We start from the raw sequence: 27706 nt of genomic DNA on the forward strand, positions 1-27706 counted from the left end.
AGACAGACTGAGCTTCTGCTCTGGAACCAAAGAAGGAAACTGAACTGTTGTCATTTCTGAGGAACGCAAATAAATAGAAAATGCTTCAATCTCTCATTACGATCTGCGGTAACTGGGATCAGGTGACCGGTGGTGGGTCTCCCATATCAATACCAGAATCAAGTTTAATAGCACAGGCATATGTCATGAAATTCGTTCAGCAGTAGAGCCTAATTTTTAACCATAGATTTTAACGATTGTGATTTAATATAAGAATATAAATATCACATTGTTAAATCATATAAATAGTACAAAATGAAAAAAAAAAGATGTAATAAACTATTTTAATTGTGCCGACTGTTTGACTGACTGGGTTGTTGCTTTGGAAGTAGTGGAGTGAAGCGTACACATTTATGAGAAGCTCAGATAATTATAAAAAGCTAAATTCTCACATAAGTGGGTCAGACACCCAGAAACATCGGCAGCACTTCAGCAGGTGAAAACAGTGGAATGAAACATGCTGAAAATATTGCCGAAAAAAAACATTTTGTCCACCGACAACGAGAGGACGTGACCGATCCGGATCTCACTGACTTGTCTGAACGGGGAAAGATGAAGCTACACGTACACGTAGAGCAGTGACCCGCAGATGCTGCAGATCTGCGGAAAACGTGAACAGGAAACGGGATCACGTGGCCGCTTTGGTCTCCCGCCCCCAGACAGATGTCCATTTACCCACTACTCTGTGGAAAGAAGCAAACGCCGCTCAGATCTCCTCTCACCTTAAATGTATTAGACATTTCAAACCCCAGGAAAAATATATCGCCTGTCCACTCTATCTATTCCTCTCGTAATCTTATAAACGTCCATCCAGTCTCACCCCAGCCTGCGCCGCTCTGGAGAAAACAACACAAGTTTGTCCAGCCTCTCGTTATAGCTCATGCCCTCTAATCCAGGCAGTGTCCCGGTAAACCTCTTCTGCGCCCTCTGCAAAGCCCCGACATCCTTCCGAGAATGGGGGCGACCAGAACTGTATGAAACACTCCAGATGTGGTCTAACTAGTTTTATAAAACTGTGTTACGAACTGTAGCGTTTTAGAAACGAACCAGCAGCAATAGAGTTCACACTGGAGTCTGGTTTTGATGTTAAAACCACTGCCTTTATTAGCATCTACTTATAATATAGTAACTTAACGAAATAAGGGAAAGTTAACAGTGTTATGTGTATATATGTGTAAATATAACTCCCAGACTATCGAGCCTGAGGGAACAAAGCTCAGAGTCTTGAGATGGTAAAGTAGGAAAGTTAAGTAATCCTCGGAATAAATGATGGGAGAGAGATATTTGTAATCCTGGGTGAATAGATAGATAGATAGATAGATAGATAGATACTTTATTCATCCCCATGGGGAAATTCAACATTTTTTCCAATGTCCCATACACTTATTGTAGCAAAACTAATTACATACAATCCTTAATCCAATATAAATATGATATGCATCTAAAATCACCCTCTCAAAAAGCATTAATAAATAGCTTTTAAAAAGTTCTTAAATAGTTTACTAAAATACATTGAATGGTAACTTAAGCTCAGTTCTAACCCCGGCACTTTAACATATCTTACCCCTGGCGGTTGAATTGTAAAGCCGAATGGCATTGGGGAGTAGTGATCTCTTCATCCTGTCTGAGGAGCATTGCATCGATAGCAACCTGTCGCTGAAACTGCTTCTCTGTCTCTGGATGGTGCTCTGCAGAGAATGTTCAAGGTTTTCCATGATTGACCGTAGCCTACTCAGCGCCCTTCGCTCTGCTACCGATGTTATACTCTCCAGTTCTGTGCCCACGACAGAGCCCACCTTCCTTACCAGCTTATTAAGACGTGAGGCGTCCCTCTTCTTAATGCTGCCTCCCCAACACGCCACCACGAAGAAGAGGGCGCTCTCCACAACTGACCTATAGAACATCTTCAGCATCTCACTACAAACATTGAATGACGCCAACCTTCTAAGGAAGTACAGTCGACTCTGTGCTTTCCTGCACAAGGCATCTGTGTTGGCAGTCCAGTCTAGCTTCTCGTCTAACTGCACTCCCAGATACTTGTAGGTCTTATCCTGCTCCACACATTCTCCATTAATGATCACTGGCTCCATATGAGGCCTAGATCTCCTAAAGTCCACCACCATCTCCTTGGTCTTGGTGATATTGAGACGCAGGTAGTTTGAGTTGCACCATATCACAAAGTCCTGTATCAGTTTCCTATACTCCTCCTCCTGTCCATTCCTGACACACCCCACTATGGCCGTGTCATCAGCGAACTTCTGCACATGGCAGAACTCCGAGTTATATTGGAAGTCTGATGTGTACAGGGTGAACAGGACCGGAGAGAGTACGGTTCCCTGCGGCGCCCCTGTGCTGCTGACCACCGTGTCAGACCTACAGTCTCCCAACCGCACATACTGAGGTCTATCTGTCAAGTAGTCCACTATCCAATCCACCATGTAAGCGTCTACTCCCATCTCCGTTAGTTTGTGCCTTAAGATCCTGGGCTGGATGGTGTTAAAGGCACTAGAGAAGTCCAGGAATGTAATCCTCACAGCACCACTGACCCCATCCAGGTGAGAGAGGGATTTGTGATAGCATCCTCCACTCCCACCTTCTCCCGATATGCAAACGGAAGAGCTGGTTTGTAGCCTTAGATTCTGTATTATCAGCTGCTCCATGGTCTTCATCACGTGCGACGTCAAGGCAACAGGTCTGAAGTCATTCAACTCCTTTGGTTGTGATTTCTTCGGTACCGGGACAATACAAGATGTTTTCCACTGTCTGGGTACTCTTCTCTGCTCCAGGCTCATGTTGAAGATGCGCTGTAGGGGTTCTCCCAGCTCAGTCGCACAGGCCCTCAGTAATCGTGGGGATACTCCATCCGGTCCAGCCGCCTTGCTGGTACAGATCTTCCTCAGTTGACCTTTCACCTGTGCAGCCGTAATCCCGGGCGTGGGCAAGGTCTCCTGTGAGTGGCTATTTTCCTATGAGGGAAGTAAGAGGGAGGACGAGTAGAAAGACAAGCCTGGTGTGGAGTTCTGAGGTGAGGATGAGATTGTGCTGTCGAACCTATTGAAGAAGTTGTTCAGCTGGTTCGCTTTCTCCACATCTCCACTTATGTTTGCCCCCCGCTTTGCACCACATCCGGTGATGATCTTCATCCCATCCCACACCTCCTTCATGCTTTTTTTCTGCAGCTTTTGTTCTAGCTTCCTCCTATACTGCTCCTTTGCCCCCCTTATCTGTACTCTGAGTTGCTTCTGACCTCTTTTAAGCTCCAACCGATCACCATCTTTAAAGGCCCTCTTCTTCTGGTTTAGGAGGCCTTTGATGTGACTAGTGATCCAGGGCTTATTATTGGGATAGCAGCGAACAGTTCTAACAGGAACAACGGCATCCACACAAAAATTAATATAGTCCGTTGTGCAATCAGTGACCTCCTCAACGCCCCCACAGAGCCCCCCTTGCAGTACATCCCAGTTAGTAGTACCGAAGCAGTCTCTCAGGGCCTGTTCAGCTTCAGGAGTCCACTTTCTAAAAGAGCGTGTGGTAGTGGGATGCCTCATCACAATTGATTTATATCTGGGCTGTAACAAAACCAGGTTGTGATCAGCTTTCCCCAGTGCAGGCAGCGGGGATGCACTATATGCATCCTGAACGTTTGCATACAGCAGGTCAATAGTCCTATTACCCCTGGTGTAACAATCCACGTACTGTGAGAAAGCAGGTAGTGTCTTGTCCAAAGTCACATGGTTGAAGTCTCCTGTAATTAACACCAGTGCCTCAGGGTGTTGTGTCTGTAGCTTAGCAACCTCGGAGCTGATGACGTCACACGCTACCGTTGCGTCGGCACGCGGCGGGACATACACATTCACCGCAATGACGCTTGCGAATTCTCGCGGCAGGTAATATGGCCTCATACTCACGGCGATCATCTCAATATCCCTTTCACAAACGGAGATCTTTGTACTCACATGCCCGGGGTTACACCATCTTGCGTTAATGTAGAGAGCGGTCCCCCTCCTTTCTTCTTCCCACACTTTTTGGCATCTCTGTCAAATCTTACTGTAGTAAAACCAGGTAATTCTACATTTACATCCGGGATGTTAGCCGTCAGCCATGTTTCGGAAAAGCACATTAAACTGCATTCCTTGTATGCTTTAACATTCCTTACTAGTGAGGCTCGCTCATCCACTTTATTTGGCAGCGAGTTCACGTTCCCCATAATGACCGAAGGAACAGCGGGTTTATAACTCTTCTTCCTCTCCGTCCACTTATCCCTGCGCAGTTTTCCAGCCCTGGAGCCACGGAACCTCCGTTTAATTTCGTTTGGGATCTGGATCTGTTGCGCAACACTGACTTGCGCATTTCTCAGCGCAAGTAGCTGGTCTCTCGAATACACCTTTCTCTCCATCTCAATATTAAATAAATACTAAACATAACACTATGACTAAAAAAGAAAACAAGCTAAAAAAAGAATGATCAATTTATCGAATCTCGGGAGCAGCTGGAAAAGGCTGCCGCTCAGGTCGGCGCCGGAATTATGACTTCGGCATAATTCCTCTGAATTTCAGATACCGTGGCCAGCAATCCCGGGACAGTCCTGCTCTCTACCCTCTCTCTCAGCCCCACGATCCGTACACTGGCCCCGGGGAGCTACCGGCCGCGGAGGGAATGGGAGCCGATCGATCTCTCAGACAGAGCTGAGCTCCAGCTATCTAAATGCAAGGATTAGGAACTCGGAGAAAGGGAACAAAATCTTTTACATCACCATTTGAGAAAATCAGTATTAGTACTCTTTTCCATAGATTGTGTATTGCTTGCTCTACCTCCTCTTGCTCTGGACTTTTCTACCGGTGAGGACATGTTTTGTCCCATTCTCTCTGGGTACATAATGATATCAAACACTTTTGCCCTGGGCAACAAGTAGCTTTCACATCACAAATGTGCCAGACTCCAGTGAGACAGAGAACTGCCCTTCCCTTCATATTCATTGGGATTTCATTCACTGAGTTCACCACCGTCAGTCATTGGGGGAGGGTTCAGGGGGAATATTTATGTAGAGTACAGAAACTAGTGATGCCTGTTTGCATTTTGGTGATGCAAAAGTTGCTGGAGAATTTGCAAGTGGGAAGAAGTGGAGTGATATTTGGAAATCTGACTTTTTAAAGCATAATTTAGCAAGCAAACCACATATGGACAATGTGAAAAAGCTTTGGTGAGAAAATCCTCCATTTCCTGTTACAAGCCTGCTACATAGGTTGTGTGAGAGTGCAGATGAACTCGATCAAACCCAGAGGAGATCAAAGTTCCTATTGACAGTGATTTGCTAGCTGTGAAAATGAATACCTCTCTATATAAAATTCACTGTGCACATCTTGTCACTGGGTAAAAAATACACAGTACAAGATTTATCTTCACACTGGTTATTATAAATTTTAGGGGAGATTATTGCAAATTATAGGGGGTATTGGAGGGAAGGAGTGGAGACCTCCAGTGTCCCTGATGCCCTCATCTACAAGATGTGCATCCAGCTGCAGCTTGTAACCCTGCACTTCAATGAGCTGCAACTTGAAATGGGTGAATTCCAGATCATCCAGCAGTTGGAGGGGGTGATAGATATGACATGAAGAGAGGGGAGTTACACCCGAGGTGCCGGACACAGGAAACTGGGTGAGAATCAAGAAGGGGAATGAGGTTATGTAGGCATCACAGAGTACTCTAGTGGCCATCCCACACAACAACAGGTGGACCACTTTAGAAACTGTTGGGGGGAATTACCTGGCAGAGGAAAGTCGAAAGGCTGATAGGGGATTCGTTAGTTAGAGGAACAGAACAAGAGGGGATGAATATCCTCGTGGTGAGGCTTGCTAGTGGTAGTGAGCAGGGGAGGGGGTGATGTGGTTAAAATAATTTGTAGGGGGAATGGGAGCCAGAATGAGAGAACAGATAGTGGAGAAGGTGAATTGAATTGACTTTATTAGATACATACTTCATAAACATGAGGAGTAGAAATATTTACCTTACATCATCTAAATGTGCAATGTGTAATTTATAGTAATTTATAATAGATAGTTTGTACATAGGACAGTCAATCTTACATTGAAATACAATTGTATCAACCTGAATTAATCAGTCTGATGACCTGGTAGAAGATGATGTCCCGGAGACTGTTGGTCCATTTGCTGTGATACCGTTTCCTGGATGGTAGCAGCAGGAACAGTTTGTGGTTGTGATGAATTGGGCCTGTTTGTCCCTGATATTCTTTGGGCCCTTTTTACACACCTGTCCGTGTAAATGTACTGAATCGTGGAAAGTAGATTGTGCAATGTATAATTTCCTTGTTTATATTTAGAGACATTTTTTGGTGTATAAAATGATGAGGGGTATTGAGCGTGTGAGTGGCCAGAGGAGTGTTTTTTTTCCCCAGGGTTGAAATAGTTAATGCCGCTTTTCCACACTCCCATAGACCCTTTGTCCATCTCCTGAGTAAATAGAGAGTGGAAAAATATTTAAGATCTCCCCATCTGCTTTGGTTCCACACGTGGATTGCCATTCCGGTCTTCCAGAGGACCAACTTACTGCCTTGCAATCCTTTTGCTCTTAATCTGTCACTAGAATCCCTGAGGATTATCCTTCACCTTTTCTGTGACAGCAACCTCATGCCATCTTTTAGCCATCCTGATTTATTTCTTATGTGTTCTCTTGCATTTCTTATACTCCATAAGAAACTGACTGCCTATCCCTGTTGTGCAATTCCATTTTGTGCTTTACCAGGGTCTCAATATCACTTGCAATCCAAGTTTCCCTACAGTTTCTATCTTTACCTTTTATTCTGATATACCCGCTTACTACTTTCAAAATTTTGCTTTGAAGACCTCCCATTTACCAAGCACACCTTTGCCATAAAGTTGCCAGATCCTAGTGTCATAATTCCAGGTGTTGATCCATACCCTGAACACATCCGCCTTTCCTATGCTGCTCCTTGTATTGACATATACAGGGCTCAGCATATTCACTGCACCATGCTCAACTTTTTCATTCCTGACTTTGTCTGAGGCCTGAACAACATCTGTCTCCACAACCTCTCCACTATCTGTTCTGTTATTCAGGCTCCCATTCCCCCTGCAACTTTAGTTTAACCCTCCTTACCCCCACCTCCCACCATGTAGATCTATCACCCCTTTGGCTTTCCTCTCCCAGATCAATAAAAAGGAGGTGCATACCAGGTACAGGCAGATAGGAACAAATGGGGTACTTATGAAATACAGGAAATTCAAGTGAACACTTATGAAAGAAATAAAGGCATGAAGTTGCACCAGCAGACAAGTTGAAGGAGAATCATCTGGGATTCTGCAGATATGTTAAGAGCAAAAAGATTGCAAGGGAAAAATTAATTCTCTGGAAGATCGGAATGGTAATCCATATGAAGGGATAACATAGACTTGGGGAGATTTTTTTTGCATCCGTATTTACTCAAGAGATGAACACAGAGTCTATAGAAGTGAGGCAAAGCCGCATCAACTTCATGGACCCTGTACAGATTACAGAGGTGGAGGGGTTTGCTGTCTTGAGGCAAATTAGTGTGGATCAATCCCCAGGGCCTGACAAGTTGTTCACTAGGACCCTGCGGAAGACAAGTGCAGAAATTATTGGGGCCTAAGCACAGATATTTAAATCATCCTTAGTGACAGGTGAGGTACTGGAGGATTGGAGGACAGACAATGTTGTTCTGCTGTTCAAAAAAGGCTGTAAAAATAAACTAGGAAATTATACGTTGGTGAGCTTGACATCAGAACTGGGAAAGTTATTGGAGAGTGTGTGTAGGAACCAAGTATATACTGTAAGTATTTGGATAGGTGTGGACTGATAAAGGATAGACAGCATGGCTCTAGCCAATCTTATAGAGTCTCTCAAGGAAGTTATCAGGAAAGTGGATGAAGGCAAGGCAGTGGATGTTGTCTACATGGACTTTAGCAAGGCACTTGACAAAGTCTCATATGGGAGGTTGGTCAAGAAGGTTCAGTCACTCAGCATTCAAGATGAGACAGTAAATTGGATGAGACACTGCCTTTGGGAAAAGCCAGAGTGTGGTAGCAGATGGTTGCCTCTCTGACTGGAAGCCTGTGACTAGTGGTTGCCACAGGGATCAGTGCTGAATCTGTTGTTGTTTGTCATCTATATCAGTAATCTGGATGATAGTGTGGTTAACTGGATCAGCAAATTTGTGGATGACACCAAGACTGGGGGTTTAGTGGACTGCGAGAAGACTATCATGGCTTGCAGTGTGATCTGGACCAGGTGGGAAAATGGTTTGAGAAATGGAAAATGGAATTTAATGCAGACAAGTGTGAGGTGTTGCACTTTGGTATGAGCTACCAAGGGAGGTCTTTCACAGTGACTGGTCGGGCACGGAGGAGTGTTGTAGAAGAAAGGGACCTGGGAATACAAGTCCTTAATTCACTGAAAGAGGTATCACAGGTAGATAGGGATGGAAAGAATGATTTCAGCCCATTGCCCTTCATGAACCAAAGTACTGATAACAATAGATGGATGTTATGTTGACTTCTAGAAGACATTGGTGAGGCCTAATTTGAAGTATTATGTGCAGTTTTGGTCACCTACCTACAGGAAAGATGTAAACGAAGTTCAGAGATTTCAAAGAAAATTCACAAGGATGTTGCCATGTCTGGAGGACCTGGGTTATAAGGAAAGATTGAACAAATCAGGACTTTATTCCTTGGATTGCAGAAGATTGAGGGGAGATTTGATTGTGATAGAGAGGCACAGATAGTGTTAATGCAAGCTGCCTTTTTCCACGAAGATTGGGTGGGATGACAACCAGAGGCCATGGGTTAAGGGTGAAAGGTGAAATGTTAAGGGGAACATGAGGGGAAACTTCTTCACACAGACGGTTATCCAGCTGTGGAATGAGCAGCCAGCACGAGTGGTGCATGTGAGCTCGATTTCAACATTTAAGAGGTTTGTGTTGGTACCTGGATGGTAGAGGTGTGGGAGTGGGCAGTTCAAATAGTTCAGCAGAACCTAGATGGCCCAAAGGGCCTTTTTCTGTGTTGAAATTTTCTATGATTGTGACAACAAACTGAAATAATACAAAAATTCACTCTAACCCCTTTTGACAGCTGTGCGAACCAACCAGTCATTTCAGCAGGAATGTTTTATATGGTGTTAAAACTGTGGCACTTTAAGTTAATAATACATAAAAGAAGATCCCAGCTGCACGTCAAGAAAATCTATTTGTGTGAGAGTGTTTCAGTTACCGTGGGGCCAGGAACCCATTCAGCTGAGTGGGAACAGGGATTAATACTAATGGAGAGAGTCAAACTGAGCCAGGTCACAGATTGGAGATGGCAGAAATGCCCCATTCTTATAGAGACAGGAAGAACATCAGAGAGTTTAATGGTCATTCCAGATAACAGCACTGTGCCTAGTTAGAAGATGATTTCTCTGTCCAACTTTCGTTGAACCTCACTATAACAGTGTGATACCAGATCAAACCTTGGCAACTCAAGTAATCTCATCTGAAATGTTGTCCTACACCCATTGATGGATTTTGTAAATCTTTTTACAGGTTAAAAATGAGAAGGAATTCGTCTCCAAGAAGCTCAAACATGGCACAGCAGTTTTGTTGTCTCTGTCTAGATATTTAAGAAGTAGAGCAAGGAAACCAATTGACCATCCTTCCTGCTCAGACTCAGGGGAGGGATTCACTTGGTCATTTGACCAACTGGCACGCCTGTAATTTACACAGGAGAAAGGCCTTTCACCTGCTCAGACAGTGGGAATGGATTCACTCGTTTATCACAATTGAAGATACAGCAACAAGTTCACACTGGGCAAGGCCATTCACCTGTTCTGTGTGTGAGAAGGGGTTCAGTCAGTCTTCCCACCTGTGGACACACCAGTCAGTTCACACCACACTGCTCAGAGGCTGGTCATCTGCTGAATTTCTGGGAAAGGATTCACTCAGTCATCTGACCTAATGGCACACCAGCGAGTTCACACCAGGGAACGGCCGTTCACCTGCTCAGTCTGTGAGAAGAGATTCACTCACTCTTCCACCCTATGGAAACACCAGCGAGTTCACACAGGGGAGAAGCCATTCACGTGCTCAGTCTGTGGGAAGGGATTCACTCAGTCATCCACCCTGCAGAGTCATCAGCGAGTTCACACTGGGGAGAGGCCCTTCACCTGCTCAGACTGTGGGAGCAGATTCACTCAGTTATCCAGCCTACAGAGACATCAGCGAATTCACACTGGGGAGAAGCCGTTCATCTGCTCAGAATGTGGGAAGGGATTCACTCACTCATCCAACCTACAGAGACATCAGCGAGTTCACACTGGAGAGCAGCCGTTCACCTGCTCAGACTGTGGGAAGAGATTCACTCAGTCATCCCAACTACAGAGACACCAGCAAGTTCACAGTGGGGAGAGGCCATTCACCTGCTCAATCTGTGGGAAGAGATTCACTGATCCATCCAACCTACAGAGTCATCAGCGAGTTCACACTGGGGAGAAGCCGTTCACCTGCTCAGACTGTGGGAAGAGATTCACTCAGTCATCCCAACTACAGAGACACCAGCAAGTTCACAGTGGGGAGAGGCCATTCACCTGCTCAGTCTGTGGGAAGAGATTCACTGATCCATCCAACCTACAGAGTCATCAGCGAGTTCACACTGGGGAGAAGCCATTCACCTGCTCAGTCTGTGGGAAGAGATTCACTGATCCATCCTACCTACAGAGTCATCAGCGAGTTCACACTGGGGAGAAGCCGTTCACCTGTTCAGAATGTGGGAAGGGATTTACTCAGTTATCCCAACTACAGAATCATCAGCGAGTTCACAGTGGGGAGAGGCCGTTCACCTGCTCAGTCTGTGGGAAGAGATTCACTCAGTTATCCAGCCTACGGAGGCATGAGCGAATTCACACTGGGGAGAAGCCGCTCATCTGCTCAGAATGTGGGAAGGGATTCTCTGATCCATCCAACCTACAGAGTCATCAGCGAGTTCACACTGGGGAGAAGCCGTTCACCTGTTCAGAATGTGGGAAGGGATTTACTCAGTCATCCCAACTACAGAGTCATCAGCGAGTTCACACTGGGGAGAGGCCGTTCACCTGCTCAGTCTGTGGGAAGAGGTTCACTCAGTCATCCAGCCTACAGAGGCATGAGCGAATTCACACTGGGGTGAAGCCGTTCATCTGCTCAGAATGTGGGAAGGGATTCACTGATCCATCCAACCTACAGAGTCATCAGCGAGTTCACACTGGGGAGAAGCTATTCACCTGCTGAAAATGTGGGAAAGGATTCACTCAGTCATCCCAACTACTGGCAGATCATTCAGTTCACAATGGGGAGTGGCCATTGTTATGAATCCCTAGGTTTTGTTTGCTGTGGACTGTTATTTTGAGAGAGAGAGTGAGATTAAGAATGTGAATCAGTCTGACTTGCAGCTTGTTTACATCGCTCGCAGCTTTGTTTAGTTTTAACTGAGGACAGACACTCAGAGTCAGACGTAGACGAAAGAGGAAAAATGGAAGGATCGAAACCAGGGAACAAGTGGCCAAGGGTCACTGATTGCAACTTTCCTATGCCCACAAGGGTGGGTTAATTATCGATTCAGCGTACACCAAATGTGTGGTTGTTACCTTGTTTGAACTATAGGAGTGGATATGATTTGAGGTATCCTGTGAAGACCACTAATGTGTTCACCCTTGCATGGGTGTGGTGTGGTAATTCATTTGAAGACGATACCCCTTGTGACAAGTCACTTTGGGTGATAATTAGTATGTGGATTTGAAAGGATGACAGATAAAATCTACAGTGACTGTTCTCTTGTTTTACCACCATGGAACCTGTGGAATTCGAAATAATTGCCTTCCCTTGACATTTACCCTGGATTACAAATATCTCTCTCATCACCTATTCTGTGGATGAACTGAACTTTCATACTTTACCATCTCAAGACTCCAAGCCTTGTTACCCCTGAGCTCAATAGTTTGGGAGTTACATTTACACACATCTATAAACATAACACTGTTAACATCTGTTTATCTTGTTTAAGTTACTATTGTTACGAAGGATGAACAGCTCTGATGGGCAGAAGGGTGCAGGGTTGCCCATCTCTCCCTCCCTTGGGAGAATTACAAACGGTTACTGTTGCCAGGCTGCTAATGAGAGAGAAAGAGATGGAACAAAATCATACTTGGACTGGAACATTTGCTTCAGATAAGGGGGAGATAACACAGGGAGGAAGAGACTTGTTGTTCCACCATATTATGACTCCTGTAAGACTTATGGCTCCGGAGAGGGCTGTTTACTTGGTACCATTCTGTTCATTAAAATTCCTCAGTGGACAGCTGGAGTGGGCTGGTTTGATGGGCTAAGCCATTCAAAACTGATTGACACCTGAGACACCGTGAGTAGGGATAAAAGAGAGGTCTGGGGAGACACCCCTCAGACGCACCAAGAGACACACTAGTGAGCACTGCTTAAGTGTTGGAACCCACAAGAAAGTGTGGGGCATCAGAGACCGAATGAAGGATCGGTCAATTTTAACTCACTGTTTATAGCGAGGCCGGTGGGGGCTTGTACGTGTGTCCACCCTTGCTTGGGTGACGAGTCCACCATAGAAGAACGGTCTAGCTAAAGGACAGAGGGGTCATACCCGAATGGCCACAACAACACATCAACGGATCAAGATTGTAAAGGAAGGTTTGACTGGCTGTCACTGCTCGCTCTCCCTCTCTCTCCAACAATTACAACACATCGACCAACAACTACCTCAGCCTGTATGAACTGAACTGAACTTTATATTCACATATGACAATTCATTATCCCCTGGACATCGATAGAGCTTGTTTATTATTGATTATTATTATACCCACACTTTTAGGTTTAGTATTGCTAACGTGTATTATCTGTATATTTGCATTGTTGATATTGATTTGTATATTTTACTAATAAACACTGTTTTGATAATAGTACCAGACTCCTATGGATACTTCTATCTTTACTGATAAGACATCTAGTTACGGGTACGTAACAAATTGGGGCCTCGTCTCGAGATTTGATACCAAATTGGGGGGCCAGTGAACTGAGCTATAAGTCCATTATTTGTTCTGGTTGCGTGGGTAACCAGACGGGAAACGAGCAAAGATGGATATAGATGAATTTATAGAAAACTCGACTTTGAAGGTGCTGGAGAGTGCCAAAAAGACGGCCTTGGTGAATATTGCGAAAGGTTTAAATCTCCCAGAGGTGAAGTCGTCAATGAAAAAGTGGGAGATACAGAGGGCCATAGCCCAGTATTACATATCCGAGGGTGTGTTCACGCCGGGGGTATTGGAACTTATCCCTGAAAAGAAACCAGTTGTTGGGGTGGTTCAGTTAGAGTTTGAAAAATTAAGGTTGGATGCAGAACAGAAGAAAAGGGAGTATGAGCTCCTGCTAAAGGAGTTAGAGGCGCAAAGGGAGCGGGAAAGAGCTGCCTGGGAGGCACAAAGGGAGAAGGAAAAGGCCGAAAGGGAGATGGAGGAAAGGGAAAAGGAGAGAGATAGGCAGCATGCACTGGACATGGAGAGGTTAAAGGAACAGGGAAAAGACCGAAGGGAAGGCTCAAGAGAGGAGATTAATGTTAGTAGGGAGTTTAGGTTAGTACCTCCGTTCGAGGAGACGGATGTTGATAGTTACGTCTTGCATTTTGAAAAGGTGGCAGTGACTCAGAAGTGGCCCAGAGATCAGTGGGTGGCGTTGTTACAAAGTGCATTAAAAAGTAAGGTTCAACGGGTATATGCAGCATTGTCCATGGACGAGTCTGAGGATTATGAGCAAGTAAAGGAGGCTATCCTTCGGGCCTATAGACAAAAGTTCAGAGATTTAAAGAAACTGTGGAATCAGACGTATGCAGAGTTTGCCTATGAGAAGGCTGTGCTCTTGGATCGCTGGTGTGCTGCAGAAAAGGTGGAGGAGGACTTCCCTCGTTTCAGAGAGTTAATTCTGATTGAGGAATTTAAAGGTTGTGTTTTGGATAATATCAGGATGTATCTGAACGAGAAGACGAATAAGTCTATATCGGAATTTGCCAGGTTCGCAGATGAATAAGCCCTAACCCACAAGACAAAGTTTTCCTCAAATAAGAGTTAACAGAAAGGCAGTAGGGACGGTAAAGAAAGTCCACCGGCTAAGGTCGAGAATAAGCCGGGAGCTAGTGGTAAAGGTAAGGAGGAGGACAAGCAAGCTGGCAGGAAGGTTTCTGGCTTGACCTGATATAATTGTGGAAAGGTTGGTTATATTGCATCTAAGTGCTTTGCTCCGAATAAGGAGACAGGATAAGGGAAAACGGCAGTCCCTACAGGGTGTATTGAGTCGATCAGCAAATCGACGAGGAAGGCAAAGGTAGATAGAGTACGAGAGCGGCGTGAGAAATTTATTTCAGAAGGGACGGTGTCTGTGAAAGAAGGAGAGACCCCAGTTGCAGTGAGAATCTGGAGAGATACTGGGGCTGATCAGTCATAGATCCTAAGTAAGGTGCTAGATTTTGGTCCTGAGACTGGAGAGGTGGTTTTAAGAGGTATAGGGAAAGGGACAGAAGCTGTGCCTTTGCATGGGATCATTTTAAAATGTGACCTGGTATCTGGACAGTCGAAGTAGGGGTGCGGTCAGAATTACCGGGAGACGGCGTGGACGTCCTTCTTGGTAATGATTTAGCAGGTGGTGACGTGTGTTCAGCAGTGAAATTAACGAGCAAGCCTGTGAGGGCTGAGGACACGCCCCTGGATTCTATGATCTATCCCGCATGCGCAATCACTCGCAGCATGTCGAGAAAGGCGGCTGAGAATGAGGACAGTTTAAATGAGTCCTGTGTTGATTTGGCTGAGACGTTTTTACCGACCCTGTACCAAGAGGGGTTAGGGGATGGTAAAGCGGAGAATAGGGAGGTGAAAGAGAATAAAGGAGAGGAGGTAGACCTACCCTTAGCAAGAAAATAATTTATAAAGGAGCAAGGACGTGACGAGGAGCTTGTGGCATTGAGAGAGTCCGTTCTTTCTGAGACAGAACTGGATAAAGAACCAGAGGGTTACTACCTGAAGGAGGGAGTGTTGATGAGGAAGTGGAGGCCGACCACGGTGCCAGTCGATGATGACTGGGCGGTGGTACATCAGGTGGTAGTACCGAAGGTGTATCGGGATGTAATTTTGAACTTAGCTCGCAAGGGACCTCTAGGTGGACATTTGGGAGTAAGGAAGACAGTGGATAGGGTTATGAAAGATTTCTATTGGCCAAAAATGAGGAAGGATATTGCTGACTATTGTAAAAGGTGCCATGCGTGTCAGGTGGTAGGAAAGCCGAACCAGGTTATCCCCAAGGCACCTCTCAGACCGATACCCGCTTTTGAGGAGCCTTTCTCCCGAATCGTTGTGGATTTTGTGGGACCTTTGCCTAGAACAGCGAGTGGGCGGCAGTACGTCATGACCATGATGTGTGCCACTACACGATTTCCAGAGGCTGTGCCTCCGGGGAATGTTAGGACCCCTGCGGTGGTGAAGGCCCTCATTAAATTCTTTACCACAGTGGGGCTACCTAAGGAAATACAATCGGATCAGGGGAGTACATTTACATCCAGAGCATTTCAGCAAATGATGACACAGATGGGAGTTAAACAAATTTTAGCTTCTGCATACCATCCGGAATCTCAAGGAGCGTTGGAAAGATTCCACGCTACACTAAAGACTATGATTAAAACTTACTGTCAGGAAGACGTTCGAGACTGGGATGATGCATTACCACTTCTGTTATTTGCAGTGAGGGACACGGTTCAGGAATCTCTGGGGTTCAGTCCGTTTGAGCTCGTTTTTGGTCACAGGCGCAGAGCACCTTTAACCCTACTTAAAGAGAAGTGGTTTAGCCCGAACGTTCAAGTCAGTGTGATTGACTATGTTTTAAAATTCCGGGAAAGACTCCATAAAGTATGCGCCTTGGCAAAGGAAAATTTAAAAGACTCCCAGACGAGAATGAAACAATGGTATGACAAATGTACCCGAGAGCAAGAATTTCACGTGGGCGATAAGGTCTTGGTCCTAATCCCTGTAGTTACCAACCCCCTACAGGCGAGGTTTCAAGGACCATACAAAGTAGTTAAGAAAATAGACTCGCTGAACTATGTGATTGAAACCCCTGATAGATGCAAGCCGAACCAGTTGGTTCATGTAAACATGCTGAAAGGTTATCCTGAAACGACCCCCGCGGAGGTCGGTGCAGTCACGAAAACTGATGAGGAAGAGAAGAGTGTTGAGTAGGACCCAGAGCGTTTTGAAAAGGTAAGTATAATACCCACCAGACTAGAGAACTGTTATTATAGCCAACCTTGCTGATAAAGTCAATCACTTAGAGCCTGAACAAAGAGAGCAGTTAACACAGCTCATTAAACAGCATACAGATTTATGTCCAGATGTTCCAAGGAGGTGTAAAGGAACAGAGCATGATGTCATCATTACCTCGAACCAGCCTATTAAACAATCCCCTTCCCGGATGAATTTGGAAAAGAGCAAGCCAGTAGAAAAAGAAATTGAACATATGCTAGCTGCTGGTATAATTCGTGAATCCTTTTCTGCGTGGGCCTCTCCCTGCGTGGTAGTACCGAAACCGGACAGTACCATAAGATTCTGTACCGATTACAGAAAGGTGAATGCTGTCACGCAGACAGATGCTTACCCTATCGCTAGGGTGGACGATTGCATTGATAAAATGAGGAAAGCGAGGTACATCACTAAGATTGACTTGTTAAAGGGATACTGGTGCGTTCCTTTAACGGACAGGGCTCGAGAAATTCCAGACTTTGTCACCCCATCCGAGTTTTACGAGTACAACGTCTTGCCGTTCGGAATGAAAAATGCACCAGGGACATTCCAGAGGATGATTGACATGGTGATAAAAGGGTTAACAAATATCAAGGCTTATATTGACGAATTGGTAGTTTGGAATGACACCTGGGATGAGCACATTGAGGCTGTAGAAAACCTGTTCAAAAGAATGTCTGCAGCCCAACTTACAGTGAACCTTGCAAAGAGTGAATTTGGGCATGCCACAATCACCTACTTGGGGTATGTGGTAGGGCAGGGGCAGTTGGATCCTGTGCAGGCAAAAGTACAGGCTATTTCTGAGGTTCCTCTACCAACAAATAAGAGAGCCTTGAGAAGATTTTTGGGCATGGTGGGGTACTATCGAAAATTTTGTAAGAACTTTGCTGATATCGCCCTCCCGCTTACAAAACTCCTACAGAAGGAAGAAAAATTTGAGTGGAACAATTCTTGTCAGGATGCTTTTGACAAGTTAAAAACCATACTGTGCCATCACCCTGTGTTAAAGGCACCTGACTTGTTAGAACCTTTCTCCCTGGCGACTGATGCAAGTGATGAGGCTGCAGGGGCAGTCCTATTGCAGAAAGCAGGGGATGGAGTGGAACACCCAGGAGTATATTTCTCTCGGAAGTTCAATGTACACCAGAGGAATTACTCTACCGTAGAAAAAGAATTGTTGGCACTTGTTTTGGCAATGCAACACTTTGAAGTGTACATTTGTTCAGCACAAAGACCTTTAATTGTTTATACAGATCACAACCCTTTGGTATTCCTGGCTAACATGAAAAATAAAAACAGGAGATTATTAAATTGGAGTCTGATGCTACAAGAGTTTGATATTCAGATACAACCTATTAAAGGAAGTGACAATGTAATCGCTGGCTGTTTATCTAGATGCTAAGTGAAGGTATATCTGTATTGCTTTATAGTTAAGAACACTTCTGTTTTTTTTTTTGCTAAACTCTGTAATCCTGTAAAACGCTGTACTAGTTAATGTTCCCCTTTGGTGAAAATTCCTAGAAGGATGGGGGTGTTACGAAGGATGAACAGCTTTGATGGGCAGAAGGGTGCAGGGTTGTCCATGTCCCCCTCCCCTGGGAGAATTACAAACCGTTACCTTTGCCAGGCTGCAAATGAGAGAGAAAGAGATGGAACAAAAACATACTTGGTCTGGAACATTTGCTTCAGATAAGGGAGAGATAACGCAGGGAGGAAGAGACTTGTTGTTCCACCATATTATGACTCCTGTACGACTTATGGCTCCGGAGAGGGCTGTTTACTTGGTACTATTCTGTTCATTAAAATTCCTCAGTGGACAGCAGGAGTGGGCTGGTTTGATGGGCTAAGCCATTCAAAACTGATTGACACCTGAGACCCAGTGAGTAGGGATAAAAGTGAGATCTGGGGAGACACCCCTCAGACGCACCAAGAGACACACTAGTGAGCACTGCTTAAGTGTTGGAACCCACGAGAAAGAGTGGGGCATCGGAGACCGAACGAAGGATCGGTCAATTTTAACTCATAGTGTTTATAGCGAGGCCGGTGGGGGCTTGTGTGTGTGTCCACACTTGCCTGGGTGACGAGTCCATCATAGAAGAACGGTCTAGCTAAAGGACAGAGGGGTCATACCTGAATGGCCAGAACAACACACCGACGGATCAAGAACGTAAAGGAAGGTTTGACTGGCTGTCACTGTTTGCTCGCTCTCTCTCTTTCCCTCTCTCTCTCCAACCATTACAACACATCGACCAACAACTACCTCAGCCTGTATGAACAGAACTGAACTTTATACTCACATATGACAATTCATTATCCCCTAGACAACGATAGAGCTTGTTTATCATTGATTATTATTATACCCACACTTTTAGGTTTAGTATTGCTATTGTGTATTATCTGTATATTTGCATTGTTGATATTGATTTGTATATTTTACTAATAAACACTGTTTTGATAATAGTACCAGACTCCAACGGATACTTCTATCTTTGCTGGTAAGACACCCAGTTACGGGGTACGCAACACTATATTATAAGTAGATCCTACTAGAGGTAGTTTTAACATCAAAAACAGACTCCAAGTGTAGTTTATTGCTGCTGGTTCGTGTCTAAAGCGTTGCGATTCATAACAAAACTGCGGCCTGCGTCCGGGATATGAACAAATTTGGGGACGTATTGATTTATTATCGATTTCATTGGGGAAATCCCTTTTGATTTATTTGTGTATGGAAAATCAGCAGCAATGGATGCTGATAAATGTCTGGAAGCACCAACCTCTGAGGCATTAGAGGACGCCAGAACTTTTGAGTTGTTGAGTATTGCCAAAAGGTTAAAACTTGATAAGGTGACATTGACAATCAGGAGGGCACAGATGTGTTTAAAGTGGAGGAGTTGGAGGTGTTTCCTGCAAGTAAACCTAGTGAGCTTGAGCTCCAGTACAAGTGAGAAAAATTAAAGATGGAGGCTGCGGAAAGGCAGAGGCAGTTTGGGGCTAGGGAGGCACAAAAGCAGAGAGAAGAGGCAAAAAAAAAAAAACAGAGGGAGGAAGCAGAAAGACAGAGGCTGTTCGAGCAGGAGAAGATAGAGAGATTACAGCAAAGGGGTCGAGTGTTAGACTCTGGTGATACGTTTGAGGCCAGCCGGGAAGTTAAATTGGTACCTCCATTTGACGAGGCAGAGGTTGATAAATACTTCCAGCATCATCTTTCGAGAAGTTTCTGTCCCTCTCTCTCTCTCTCTCTCATCGCTCTGGACGCCTCCCCCTCTCTCTCATAATAGCAGCAGAGTTCATGGGGTCTATTTTGGACCCCATTACTAAGTAGGGTTACCCCTAACACCCCGAATAAGAGCTTCGAAAAGAGTAGCAGGGATCACCAGGGTAAACCAGAAATTAAAGCTGGGACTAGTGCAAGAGTAAGGATGAAGGGAAACAGTTAAAGGAGAAATATTCTAATCTTACTTGTTACTATTGCCAGAAAGCTGGTCATAAGATGGCTATTTGTTCCATCCTGAAGAGGAAAAACGAAAAGAAGGCAGTCCCAAATGCCAGTGTTCCGTATGTTGAAGCACCTATAAACCCATAGTGTTTTGAACATTCTGTTAAGGCTCAGATAAGGACTGAGAGGTCTGACCGAGTTAAGAAGCGATTCGATCATTTTATGTCAGATGGATTTGTATTAGTAAAGGAGGGGTCAACCCCGGTACCAGTGAAAATTCTTCGAGTTACTGGGGCTTCTCAGTCACTTAGATTAGACAGTGTTCTAAAGTTTGGTGATGCATTGGGGGCAGCATGGTTTCTGTGCCGTTGTACAAGGTAACTTAACAGTCAGGGTTGGTTTCGGGACCTGTTAAAATCGGATTATGCTCCAGTTTACCGGTGGAAGATGTTACTTTGCTGTTAGGGAATGACCTGGCAGATGGTAACGTTGTTCCTGCAGTGCAGTTGACAACTAAGCCAACCACTGACGACCCACAGATGGATTTTATCATTTATCCTTCCTGCCCAGTAACTCGAAGTATGGCTAAACAGTCTGCCGACGCAGATGGTCTGTGCAGCTTGATTCTGATACCCATGATAGCCATTGAGAGTTAGGGGGCAAAAGTTTAAGGGAAACACGAGGGGGTATTTCTTTACTCAGAGAGTGATAGCTGTGTGGAATGAGCTTCCTGTAGAAGTAGTAGAGGCCAGTTCAGTTGTGTCAGTTAAGGTAAAATTGGATAGGTATATGGACAGGAAAGGAGTGGAGGGTTATGGGCTGAGTGCGGGTAGGTGGGACTAGGTGAGATTAAGAGTTCGGCACGGACTAGGAGGGCCGGAATGGCCTGTTTCCGTGCTGTAATTGTTATATGGTTATATGGTTTATATGATATGTAAGGATTATATGATTGTTATATGTTATAGCCAAAATCGGGATTCAGGTTATGATGACTTGTCAGGGACTTTACTGCCTTCATTGTTTCAACAGGATTCCGGTAGTAAGTCTGATGAGAAAGATTTATCCCTGTCTAGGAAGGAGTTTATAGCAGACAGAACCCAGACCCTGAGATTGAAGTTTTAAAAATCAGCTCTCTCAGATGATGAGATCAAGAAAATGCCAGTAGGGTATTATCTCAAGGATGGAGTGTTAATGAGGAAGTGGAGGCCACCTGCTATAGAAGTGAGTGAGGCATGTGCAATTGTTCACCAAGTTGTCGTTCCTACAGTTTATAGGACTGAAATTTTAACCATGGCCCACAGTATGGCTTTAGGTCGAGATTTTGGAGTGAATAAAACTGTAAACAGGATTATGAAATAATTTTACTGGCCGAATTTGAGGAAAGATGTTGTGACCTTTTGCAGAACCTGTCACATTTGTCAAGTTGTGGGTAAACCTAATCAGGTCACCCCAGTGGCCCCACTCTGGCCTATACCTGCATTCGGTGAACCCTTTTCAAAATTTATAGTGGATTGTGTTGGCCCATTGCCAAAGACTAAAGCTGGCCATCAGTATTTGCTAACTATTATGTGTACTGCATCCAGATTCCCAGAGGCAATACCTTTCAGCAATATTAAAGCTAAAACTGTGGCGAAGGCTCGTACCAAGCTTTTTACTTTATTTGGTTTGCCTAAAGAAATCCAGTCTGAACAAGGAAGTAACTTTACATCTGGATTATTCCAGCAGGTAGTTTATGAACTGGGAGCTAAACAAGTTATATTGTCTGCATACCATCCGGAATCACAGGGTGCTGTAGAAAATTTTCATTCTACCCACAAAACAATGATTAGGACATATTGTGTTGAAAATGGAAAAGACTGGGATGAAGGAATACATTTGTTTTTGTTCGCAGTCAGAGAGTTGGTCCAGGAATCACTGGACTTTAGTCCATTTGAACTGGTATTTGGTCATAGAGTGAGAGGACCTTTGACCTTGTTAATGGAACAGTGGATTGATGGAGATGTACATATTAACTTTTTAGGCTATGTTTTGAATTTCAAAAATATATTACACCAATCCTGTAGAGAAAACTTAATGATTTCTCAAGACAAAATGAAGTGTTGGTTTGATAAGCAGGCTCGCGAAAGAAAATACCAGGTGGGAGACGAGGTGCTAGCCTTATCTCCAATGTTGACAAATCCACTTCAGGTGAAATTCAATAGACTGCATGAAATAATCTCTCAAATTAATAATCTGAATTATGTTATTAAAACACCCGACCAACGTAAACTAACACAGGTGGTACACATAAATATAATAAAGCCTTAATTTGACAAGCAGGCACCATCTGTGAGTGTTGTTGTTAAAACATATGAAGCTGGCAACCCTGAGAATGAAGCATTTGACTCGTCTGAGACTTTTCACAAGCCAAACGTGGTCCCAGTTAGGCTAATGAACTCGGTTGTTCCAGAAAACATTGATAACAAGTTGGCTCATCTGCAGCCAAAGCAACAACAACAGCTGAAGGAATTAATTCTGAAGTTTAAAGATTTATTTCCTTATGTTCCCAAGCAAACCACGGTCGCAGAACATGATGTAGATGTTGGTCAAACCAAACAGATTAAACAACTCCCAAAGCGCATTAATGTAGAAAAGTGTAAATTGGCTGACCAGGGAATTGAGTATATGCTGGAGAATGGTATTATTAGGCCTTCAAAATGAGATTGGAGTCACCCTGCATTATTGTGCCCAAACCTGATTGTAGTGTTAGATTTTGCACTGATTATAGAAAGATAAATGCAGTAACAAAAACAGATGCCTATCCTATCCCTAGGGTGGATGATTGCATAGATAAGGCTGGAAAAGCTAATTTCTTACAAAGATTGATCTGTTGAAAGGGTATTGGTGTGTTCCATTGACGGACAGAGGTAGAGAAATTTCTGCATTTGTGACACCATCTGGTTTGTGTGAATACAATATCTTAATACAAAAATGCTCCAGGAACATTCCAGAGAATGAATGATTCTGTAATTCGAGGGTTAGAACACACAGATACCTATATTGATGACTTAGTCACAGGGAATGACACTTGGGAAGAGCATATCTCTGTAGTAGAAAAGCTGTTTGACAGGTTTCCCCAGGCCAGCCTTACAGTTAACTTGGCTGAGAGTGAATTTGGCCATGACACTGTGACCTGTCTTGGCTATGTTGTTGGGCAAAGCAAGTTAGCTCCTGTTCGGGCAAAAGTCCAGGCAATTTCTCAAGTTCCTATTCTGACTGCTAAGAAGGCTCTTAGAAGGTTTCTGGGAATGGATGGATATTATCGTAAGTTCTGTAAGAACTTTGCTGCTAACGCTCTTTCTCTGACCAATCTCCTGACGAAGGGTGAAAAGTTTGTTTGGACCGAGCCTTGTCAGGAGGCATTTGATCGATTGTTATCAGTATTTCAGATTAGGCCAATCAATGTAGTGCTGTCAGCAAATTTAATTAGCAGATTGGAGCTGTGGGTGGCAACACAAGTCATGTGTGCACAGAGAGTAAAGGAGGGGGCAAAAGAGACAACCCTGTGGGTTATGTGTGCTGAGGGTCAGAGAGACAGAGGAGATGGAGCCCACTCTTACCACCTGCTGGCGATCTGACAGGAATTCCTGGATTCAGCTGCACAAGGCAGGGTGAAGGCCGAGGTCTCTGAGCTTCTTGTCGATATTTCACGCCTTCGTATGGCTACTGCTCTGCCCATGACTGCAAGGAACTGCAGAGAACATCAGAGAAACAAGCCTCCACTCCATGGACTCTTCCTACACTTCCCCTCCCTCGGAAAAGCAGGCCATGTACTCAAAGATCCTCACAACCTGGACATTTTTGCAGCAAACCCGCTCCCACATTGACGGAGAGATACAAAAGCCTTAAAGTGCGTAACACCAGGCTGAAGGACGGCTTCCAGTCTGCAGTTATAAGCCAAATGAATGATAAAATGGACTCGACCTCACAATGTAACTCGACGTGACCCTGCACCATATGTCTATCTGCACTGCACTTTCTCTGCAGCCATAATGCTTAGTTATAGTGAGTGTTTTGTCGTATATCAGCTCAATGTACTGCTGCAATGTATCGATCTGTGTGGATGGTACGTCAGACAAGATTTTCACTGTGTCTCAGTACGTAATAAGAATAAACAAATACCCCGTTTTAATTGTGTGGAAATGTTAGACAGACTGAGCTTCTGCTCTGGAACCGCAGAAGGAAACAGAACTGTTGTCATTTCTGAGGAATGCAAAAAAATAGAAAAGGCTTCAATCTCTCATTACGATCTGCAGTAACTGGGATCAGGTGACCGGTGGTGGGTCTCCCATATCAATATCAGAATCAGGTTTAATAGCACCGACATATGTCATGAAATTCGTTGTCTCTGCGGCAGCAGTAGAATAGATTTTAACAATTGTGATTTAATATAATAATATAAATATTACATAGTTAAATTATATAAATAGTACGAAATGAAAAAAAAACGATGTAATAAACTATTTTAATTGTGTGGAACTATTTGACTGACTGGGTTGTTGCTTTGGAAGTAGTGGAGTGAAGCTTAACTAAACTGTACACATTTATGAGAAGCGCAGAGAAATAGAAAAGTCTAAATTCTCACATAAATGGGTCAGACAGCCAGAAACATTGGCAGCACTTCAGCAGATAAAAACAGTGAAATGAAACATGCTGAAAATATTGCAGAAAAAAACATATTGTCCACCACAACGAGAGGACGTGACAGATCCGGATCTCACTGCCTTGGCTGAACGGGGAAAGATGAAGCTACACGGACACGTAGAGCAGTGACCCGCAAATGCTGCAGATCTGCAGAAAAACGTGAACAGGAAACGGGATCACGTGACAGGATTGGTGACTAACTACTCTGCGGAAAAAAGCAAACTTGTCTCTCAGATCTCCTCTCACCTTAAATGTATCAGACATTTCAACCCCCAGGACAAATATATCGTCTGTCCACTCTATCTATTCCTCTCGTAATCTTATAAACGTCCATCAAGTCTCACCCCAGCCTGCCCCGCTCTGGAGAAAACAACACGTTTGTCCAGCCTCTCGTTATAACTCATGCCTTCTAATCCAGGCAGTGTCCTGGTAAACCTCTTCTGCGCCCTCTCCACAGCCCCTTCATCCTTCCGAGAATGGGGGCGACCAGAACTGTATGAGACACTCCAGATGTGGTCTATCTAGTTTTATAAAACTGTGTTACGAACGGTAACGTTTTAGAAACGAACCAGCAGCAATAGAGTTCACACTGGAGTCTGGTTTTGATGTTAAAACCACTTTCTTTATTAGTATCTACTTATAATATAGAAACTTAAATGAAATAAAGTTAACAGTGTTAAGTGTATATATGTGTAAATATAACTCCCAGACTATCGAGCTTGAGGGAACAAAGCTCAGAATCTTGAGATGGTAAAGTAGGAAAGTTCAGTAATCCACGGAATAAATGATCGTCGGGAGATATTTGTGATCCAGGGTGGAACGTAGAGAAAAGGCCGTTACTTCAAAATAACCGTCGACGAAGTTCTTATCCGTTGAATCGTCCAAATACGAGTTATCAGCGAAAGTGACCTGTCACAACCTTCCCAGGCAAGGGTTAATAGAAGACATTCCGAAAGACATTCCGAAACCCACTCCTATGGATTATACGAAGTGACAGCCACACACATTCGTTGTGGTTCTGTGTGCCGATTATCAACCCACTCTTGTGGACATAGGAGAGTTCCAAGCCTCAGATGCGACTAACTGAAGCGATCAGCTTTTCCAGTCTCTCTCTCTCTCTCTTTAGACTGGCCGACTGCCTGTCTGCAGATCGCTCTCTCTCTCTTATGGTTCAGTCCACAGTTAGCGCTGTCAGCCTGTGACTGACGTCATAGCCCCGCCTCCTCACGCCGGCGCTCTTAAAGAAACAGTCACAGTACGACCGCAGGCTCGTAACAGCCGCAACACAACTTCCCAACTTTTGAACTCAATGCTTCAACTAATAAAGACAACCATGCCCTTTGCCCTCGTAACCTCCCGGTCAATCTGTGCAGTCTCTTTCTGGGAGCGATGAACTTGGAGTCTAAGATCCCTCCGATCATCAACACTGTTCAGGGTTTTGCATTTAACAGTGTACTGTCTCATACATTCAACCTACCGAGCTGCCAAGATGATCATCACTAATCAAATCTCAATGAGATTTCTCAGGTCCTGTTGAATTTATTGCCAAGTGCACAAGTACGGGAAGGTACAGGTACAGAGAAACACTGACTTGTGGCGGCATCACAGGCAAGTACATTCAGATAACACACGGAACATAAATTATACGATTCTCTGTCAGTAACAATCTATAAATATGTTTATGTTAATAACGATATATAAAATACATTGTGTCATGATCAATATTAAAATGTGCATTTTGTGTCAATAACAGACTTGGAAATGTTGAATTTGGTCCCTGTCTCCATTCCTCCTGAGATCCACAACCAGCTCCTGTGTTTTTGTCACAACGAGGGAGAGGTTGTTTTCTTGACACCACTGTGATGACTTCTTCTCTGCAGGCTGCCTCGTTATTATTTGAGATCAGGCCAGTCAGTGTAGTGTCGTCAGCAAATTTAATTAGCAGATTGGAGTTGTGGGTGGCAACGGAAGTCATGGGTGCACAGAGAGTAAAGGAGGGGGCAAGGAGACAACCCTGTGGAGTATGTGTGCTGAGGGTCAGAGAGACAGAGGTGAGGGAGCCCACTCTTACCACCTGCCGGCGATCTGACAGGAAGACCAGGATCCAGCTACACAAGGCAGGGTGAAGGCCGAGATCTCTGAGCTTCTTGTCGATACTTCACGCGTTCGTATGGCTACTGCTCTGCCCATGACTGCAAGGAACTGCAGAGAACTTAGAGAACAGAGAACATCAGAGAAACAAGCCTCCCCTCCATGGACTCTTCCTACATTTCCCCTCCCTCGGAAAAGCAGGCCATGTACACAAAGATCCTCACAACCTGGACATTCTTGCTGCAAACCCGCCTCCCCCATCGGGGAAGAGATACAAAAGCCTTAAAGCGCGAACCACCCGGCTCAAGGACGGCTTCCTGTCTGTGGTTATTAGCCAAATGAATGATAAAATGGACTCGGCCTCACAATGTAACTCGACGTGATCCTGCACCATATGTCTATCTTCATTGCACATTCTCTGCAGCCATAATGCTTTGTTACAGTTATTGTTTTGGCATTTTCATTTTTTTTCATTTTTATAAATTTTTTATAGGTACATAATCTTCTACAGCTATAAAATGATACAAAACTTCAATAGATTAATATGTATACATTTAATAAAGCTGAAAGAACTGATCGTAAAATATAATATTAAAAATATATATATAAAAGGGAAAAAAAGAACCCCATCTAACTAGGAAAAAAAAACACTAACTATATAAGTAACACACATTTGACCATCATCTAAATATGAAAATAAGAAACATCAACCGTCATTTCATATTTATAAAAAAAATAAAATTGGAAGGAAACCATATAGCGTAATTCAAATTAAATGATAATATTTGGCAAAAGAACCCCAACTTCCCTCAAAATCGAATAGAGGATCAAAAGTTCTACTTCTAATTTTTTCCAAACTAAGACATAACATTCCTTGCGAAAACCATTCAATTAATGTAGGGGAAGAAATATCTTTCCATTTTAATAAAATAGCCCTTCTTGTCAGTAGTGTAACAAATGAAATTACAGGTAGATCTGAAGATGAAATACCCTGAATATGATGTGGAACTATTCCAAATAGAACAGTCAATCTATTAGGTTGTAAATTAATTTTCAGAGCTTTATAAATTGTACAAAATAAAGATTTTCAAAACGATT

At 44.0% G+C, this 27706-nt stretch overlaps 1 protein-coding gene across 1 annotated transcript in view; it reads left to right on the plus strand.

Moving 5' to 3' along the window:
* The window catches only part of LOC140722100 (uncharacterized), a 49438-nt gene that overhangs the window by 7343 nt on the left and 14389 nt on the right, over window positions 1-27706 (plus strand). The window contains 1 exon segment of the mRNA XM_073036891.1: window positions 10713-11151. Within this exon segment, the coding sequence (XP_072892992.1) occupies window positions 10713-11151 (439 nt within the window).

This window comes from Hemitrygon akajei, unplaced genomic scaffold, assembly GCF_048418815.1.
Source record: "Hemitrygon akajei unplaced genomic scaffold, sHemAka1.3 Scf000069, whole genome shotgun sequence".
Lineage (NCBI taxonomy): Eukaryota > Metazoa > Chordata > Chondrichthyes > Myliobatiformes > Dasyatidae > Hemitrygon > Hemitrygon akajei.